We start from the raw sequence: 6,918 nt of genomic DNA on the forward strand, positions 1-6,918 counted from the left end.
TAAGTTTATGTAATATTCTAAATCCTTTGTTGTCATTTCAACAATGTTCACAGCATCTTCACCAGGAGTAGATTCCATCTCAAGAAACCACTTTCTTTGCTCATCCATAAGAAGCAACTCCTCATCCGTTAAAGTTTTATCATGAGATTGTAGCAATTCAGTCAAATCTTCAGGCTCCACTTCTAATTCTAGTTCTCTTGCTGTGTCCACCACATCTGCAGTTACTTCCTCCACTGAAGTCTTGAACCCCTCAAAGTCATCCATGAGGGTTGGAATCAACTTCTTCCAAACTTCCCAAAATAGCGCCGATAGACTTGCTCAACGCAGGGTTGCCACAAACCTTCAATTTGTAAAAAACGCAATATCTGCGAAGTGCAATAAAGCGAAGCGCAATAAAACAAGGTATGCCTGTACATGACTTATATCCAACAGCTCTTTGAAGAATGTCATTAATACAGAAAAACATGGATAATATTTTTGACAATGTTTTATTTTAAGCAAAGATTTAGTACCAACTGCTAAAAATTAAGCAAGATTGCTTTCCCCAAATCCTCCGTACAAGAGGCTTCTTTCCTTTGTACTGGTCTCTTTTCTGTAGTTCTTCTTTCCTTCACCTTCTTGAACTCTTGCAAATTTCAGCAAGATAATTTATGAATGTGGACCAACCCCTCCCCCCCCTTCCTCAGCTCACCCCTCAAGCATCTGGTTGGAAATACCCATAATATCCCCTGCATATACATCCTGAAGAGGCCACTTGTTTAATATCTCAATAGCATCTTCAATAAAGAGAATTCTTATCAGTTAAGGAAATAAGATATTATCAAGGGCTTTGTTTGTCAGGAGAAAGTGCTGGCTAAATTAAAATGCCAGTTTTTCTCAAATACAATGGTTCCCAAAACACAGTCCACAGATTTCACCACCACTCCTCTTCTTCAATAGAGTACCATGTGGGATTAAGGTGAATGATGATCTGTGAGAAATTGAAGGTCCTTTGCTTCAAATTTAGAAATCACAGCTCAATTTGATTCCAGTATGCAGGTAGATCCAAGTTTCAAGTGTATTAGCCAAAATATCTATCCACTGTTCTCCAGCTAATACAGGGCCCCTTTTGAATACTGTTATGTTGGGCAACTCTGCAAGCATGTTGTCTTTCTACTCAAAACCTAAAAAAATATAACAAATTCAAATTAAATATCAAAACAAGCATCAAAATACATAAATGTATAATGTATTAGCTTATATGAAATATTAATAGAAGCACAAATTATTTATCATTGTAACCGGGTGCATATCTCAGGCCATTAAAGTGTTAGCCTGTCTGCTGGGGGAGGGAAGCAGCTGACAGGGATGAATGCCTGGCCCAGAGGAAGTTAAAAAGCTCCCACTGAACGGAGCTGGGGGAAAAGAAAGAGAGGGTGGTATGGAGGAGGTAGCACCAAGACAGTGTCCTCTCTCCTGGTCTAGCTGCGAGTTAACCCTTTGTTTGATTGTATGTTTGTTCGTTCATCATTGATGCTGTGTCATGTGGGGCAGGGCTGCCCCAGTCATAATAAAATAAGTTGAACGAGAACCCGCTACGGTCACCAATAACTTTCTCTTTAAGAAGGTTCAAGCTTTTTGTCCTTAATTTTTTTTTTTTGCTGAAAGGCTTTGAATATTCAGAATCTAACTGGGCTGTGCGGTTAGTCACTTAAGAAAGAAAAAAGAAAAATCACATGGCATTTCTAGTCCTTGATTTCATGACCCAATATCAAACATAATACCCGAGGAAGCCATCAGGGCTTTTGTTCAAGGACAAGGGAAGGAGCCCCAGAAGAAAAAATAAATGAGACTAAAGAATGTTGACATTTAATTTCTATTTTGGTCAAGAAAGAACATTATATTTACTAAGTTTATACACCAACCCTTAGGTTCCTTGCCGATTAAGAAAAGGCATAAAGCCATATTTAATTAGTTGTTTATCCACCTCTATTTACTTCTCTCCTTACACTAATAAGAAGTGGGAACTATATTTCCATGCATATCATCATTTAGAAAGGATGCATCTTTGGAAACCAAGTAATATTAAACAGTCTTTTAAACGTAACAGGTTCTACCAACAGAAACAAAATTAAAGTAATACTGCACAATACTACTGTCTAAACTAATGTCAGTTTGAACAATCAGCTCCAAAATGAACTATAATTATCATCTGCATTATTACATATTACAGCATGTATGCATTAGAGAAAATACATAGAAAAAAAGCATCCCAAATACATAGATAGAAATGAACTCAGTAAACAAGTCCAGTATTATAACAACTATTCTGCAGCTGCTCTTTGGTAACATGAAGTAATACAAGATGCTCTGAGTGTTGAATATTTAATTACGTGTCAGGCATTATGAAAAGTGTCTCTGCTGATCTGTGTTTAAGACAGTTCAGTAATGAACTTATCTGGATTCTTTTCAAATATCTGTTTGAATTCCTAAAACACGCTTGGGTTCCAGATGAACTAGTTAGTGTCCATATAGGAAAATATGCAAGGTAAAATTTCAACAAGTTACTACAGAGCAAGCTAGGGTGCAAATTTACAGTGTGCTAGGAACTCTGCAGGAACTGCCTGTGTGCATGCTCTGACCTAGGGGAAATTAGAGGTAACTATTTTCACTCTCAGCAAGAGGTAAACCACCTTGCACAAAGTACCATATAAGGCGGTGCTCACAGGTACATCTGAGGTAACTTGTTTGCATTTCCTTAGCCTTCGTATTCAAACTAACTGATTGGAATTTGGCTCGTTACTACTTACAAAGACTGATTTCACTAGTTTGTCAGATTTAAATTAGATACACACATGGCTGTCAGTATAGAACAGGGTCAGCAATGGTTTTTGGCCAGAGTGCAAAACACACTCCAACTCTGACCCATACCTTGACTTGGTGCGCCAAGGCAGAGCACAAGGAAGCTTCAAGGGGCCTGACCCTTGTTGTTGGCAGAGGTTGCACATGCACCTCTGAGTGCACAGTGCGGGCGGGAGGCTGCGGTTGCATTGTCCCAGGCCCTTCCTTGCTCTATGCTCCAAGGCATGTGTTCAGTCATCACTGGCACTGAGCCAGTGCCAGGGCGTTGGAGCCCCATGCAGCTGTTTGCAGCTTGCCTGCTGCACCTGCCCAAAACTGGGGCTGTCTGCGAAGGCAGCTGGGGGGCTGCATACAGCTGCACTGGGCTCTGTGGCAGTGGCAGCTGTACAGCCATGGCCACCATGGGACCTGGCCAAGGTCTGGTATTTGTATTGAAAACAACTGTATTCATTTCTAAACTAATGCATCCCTTCAAGTATACCATCCCCCATTAAACAGATTTGATTGCTTTAGCACATCTGAGGAATTAACTCTTACTTATTCTCTTTGTTGCAATAATCTTTGGTATTACTTCCAAATCTTGTAGTAATTCCTGGTTTGGTCTCCATTTTTTTGGCTGTAGGTGCGTTTACTTTTGGATTATACTTTGATAATATCTAAAATAAAGCAGTAGAGGGATTAAAGATTATCATCATGCTTTGAGTCCTTGATCAGAGTTAGACTCATTTTGACCAGCAAAATATTTATGACGAGTGAAACATGATGAAAAAAATACTTTTTTCAAATAAAAGAATTGCTATAAAAATGCTCAAAAGGTCCTCCCCAAGTCCAAGAACACATCGAATGCATAAGGTAAAGGAACAGTGGTTTCTACAACCACAACAGCTCACTAAAATTCTAAGTGGCTCTGCTCTGTGCTCACCAGGGCAGCTAAGATGGAGCTGCGAGTTATGAGGAAGCAGCATCTGGGAGCGGGAAAGGCAGGTGGGGCTGAAATCATGGGCCCATGACAGCACAGACTGGGGTCCAAGGCAGAGCCGCAATCCGCTCCCCGTATGTCTCCAACATGGGCACCAGCTCCACAGGCAAGGGCATACAAGGAGTGGATCACGGCTGTGCCCTGGGTCCTGGCCTTGTTCTGTCACCACCCTGTGATCTCAGGGTCTCCAGACAGACTGGCAGAGACCTGTGCAGGCAGGGCACACTCAGCTGGGGGATGGGGCTGTGGGTAGGTAAAGCACAGCATCTGGGAGCGGGATGGGTAGACAGAGGCGGGGATCGTAGGGTGGTGATAGTGTAGAACCAGGGTCCGCGGCAAAGCTGTAATCTGCTCTTTGCATGCCCCTGCAACAGGCACCAGTTCCGTGGAGCGCAGGCACCAGATCACCCAGCTCTGTCCTGGGCCCTGGCCCCATGCTATGACTGCCCTGCAATCTCAGCCCTGCCCACCTGTCTTGCTCCCAGGTGCTACTCCCTGCCCAGCTGTGTGCCCTGCCCCTAGCGGTCGGTGTGGGGCAGATGGGTTAGGGTGCCCAGGCAGCGGAGCTGGAACCAATAGTGGTGGCAGCTGGAAGGGGCCATCACCACTGAGAATGCTGGGAAGCAAGTCTGGCCATCACGCTGCCCCAGCCCTGCTGTGTGCCCGGAGCCAGGACTGACTGCATGTGCCGTGGCTTGGGCTGCCCCCCTGTGCCTGGGTGGAGAAGGGCTGAGGGATGCTCTCTGGACCACACAAAATCCCTTTGCAGGCTGGATCCACCTCTGCAATAACCACTTATTGATTGGTTAACTGAGGTCAGCCTATGACATGAGTCTGGAGTGGGGCTTGAACTCATACCTCTGATGCAGTAGAAAATGCTCGTGTTATTCTGCCGCCACCACGCCCTGCAAATTTGAAAGTCGTGCACAGACACACATAAAATAAAAAAAAAGCAAAGCCCCAACCTGTAAAATGTCTTCTGGTATCTCTGTTATCTCTGGAGGTGGAGGAGTGTTAGGAAGACTTTCATAGTTTGATATTTTTGGAGGAGAGGGTTCTCCAAGATGTTCAAGATACTTGTCTGAGCTTAAAATAGAAGGAACACAATTTTCTGTGGGTGGTTGATTTGTCATACCATTCTCTCCCACTGACTCAGCCTTGTTCCTTTGCTTTAACTGCTGCACAAAAGATGATAAGATTAAAGTGTAGTAAAATGGCTTAAGTTAGTCTAGCAGTTATAGGTGATTAATAGTATTCTTAAAAATTTCTGTTCAGATGTTAAATTCTACAATGATACACCTTCCTATAGAAGCAGCGTGGGAAGGGAATCTTATTACTGACTCATTAAGAAAGTTATGTTAGTTTATATTACCACGCACATTATCTTAAATATTATTAGTAAAGTGTTATTTAATACTTACTTTAGTTTCTGTTTTTAGCCAGACAGTTTGAAAGCCAGGATGTGTTGGTACTAATGAATCATTAAAAGTAATTGATTCTTTACTATCTGGGGATTTTGATAAAGCGATAGCATCTCTTTTGGAAGGAATTTTCAAGCCAGGAGTGCAGAATGTAGGCATCAAGGGAGAAGCCATATAATCAAGAGCTGAAATAGGTACGAGTAATAATTTCACATGCTTGGATAAACAGAACTTCTATCATCATTCAGTTTCACACTGCAGTATTAGAAATTGAGAAACAGTTTCTGTTTATTCACATATCCTAGAATAACATCATCAAATGCCGACATCATGACACTTTATCACTAAAGAGATAATCACATTACTAGGACATCTAAAAATAAAAGCCTTATTCCATCTATTGGATACACCTACAAGTTCTATGTCCAAACCCATGCAATATTTCCTTTCAAGAACTAATTTCTTGCTTAAAAATGCACATAAATCCTATTTTTTTTTTAAAGAAAAGTACTTGCTTCAATGGTGCTTAAGTTTTCTGGACTCTAAACGCTTGCAAATGAAAACTCATAAAGCATAAAGATCTTAGTGCAAGTCAATACAAAGTCTCTGTTTTCCCTTTTAAGATACTGTACAACTACTCCTGAAAAACTTAAGTGATAATGCCTGGTCAACTAGTTTTTACAGTGGCTTTGTTCTTGCTTCTTTAAATTGTAAACAGGGTTCTCAAAGAGCATAATGAAAGGGACATGATAGTACCTTTACTGAAAGCAAAGGAGTCACAGTGATTCTGTTTTTGGTCCCTTAGAAGATGCTGGTTGGATAGGCAAACAGAAAAAGCAAACAATTTCCTGTAAGTCCACATACTTCACACCAAACCCTCCTAATTTGGTATCCTTTGGGAATAATTTTCTGCATATTTAGTATATAAATAATACTGGACATGAAATGTCAGTGTAGTTAATTCACTTCAGAATTAAAAAGTTACCACTATCCATTTAGAATGCCTTGAACTCACCATTTTTAGCAGGCATTTTCATTGTTGGCCCAGGACTAACCATAATTTTGTTGGAACTTGATGTTACTGCAATAACTTCATTATTGTTATACTTGGGTACCCTGAAAATTCCCAAAAGAAAAGTTATAGCTAAAAAAGTAACATTAAGAAATCATGCTGGGGTTTCATGATTGAAAGAATACCGTTAACATTTATATAGCCATAGTATCCAGAATATTTAATCATGATAATTTTGCAAAGTACCATATAAACCATGGGAAACCTCACATGCCAGATTCAAACCCACCTCCAGTGGCCAGGTAAACAGTGTTTGTCATCTCAGGGAGCTGCAGGAATTAACACAGCTGTCTCTAACCCCAATGCCACCTAAAAGCATCCAACCAGCCTCTGTTACCCAGAATTCAGCAGCATGCTCTGGCTGCGCTCATTCTACGCCAAATTCCCAACTCCTCCAGAAGCCCTGTGGGACAGATGATACAGCTCTATGAGCCACATCCAGCCTACTGGCCTATTTTCAACACCCCTGCCTTAAGTTGTTAAAATCTGAGGATCCATTGATTAAGCACTAACTCATTTACTTTTAGGGGACTGACAGATGTGGAACCCCACCCCCAGCTAGAAGAAAAGAAAAAAAAAAAAAAAAAAAAGCCCCTTACAGGAAG

At 41.2% G+C, this 6,918-nt stretch overlaps 1 protein-coding gene across 2 annotated transcripts in view; it reads right to left on the minus strand.

Moving 5' to 3' along the window:
* Positions 1-598: 598 nt before the first annotated feature.
* The window catches only part of SKA3 (spindle and kinetochore associated complex subunit 3), a 19,083-nt gene continuing 12,763 nt past the window's right edge, over positions 599-6,918 (minus strand). Inside the window, exons 5-9 of one of the 2 annotated variants that reach the window (XM_019525335.1) lie at positions 6,257-6,357; positions 5,242-5,426; positions 4,786-4,995; positions 3,379-3,497; positions 599-1,163 (exon numbers count right to left, since the gene is read on the minus strand). In XM_019525335.1, the coding sequence (XP_019380880.1) occupies positions 1,157-1,163; positions 3,379-3,497; positions 4,786-4,995; positions 5,242-5,426; positions 6,257-6,357 (622 nt within the window). In that variant the 3' untranslated portion in view covers positions 599-1,156. Of the gene's footprint in view, positions 1,164-3,378; positions 3,498-4,785; positions 4,999-5,241; positions 5,427-6,256; positions 6,358-6,918 lie in introns of both variants that reach the window. The other variant, XM_019525334.1, reaches the window with a different exon arrangement.

Source organism: Gavialis gangeticus, unplaced genomic scaffold (genome assembly GCF_001723915.1).
Source record: "Gavialis gangeticus isolate Ggan-Ray unplaced genomic scaffold, GavGan_comp1, whole genome shotgun sequence".
NCBI classification, from domain to species: domain Eukaryota; kingdom Metazoa; phylum Chordata; order Crocodylia; family Gavialidae; genus Gavialis; species Gavialis gangeticus.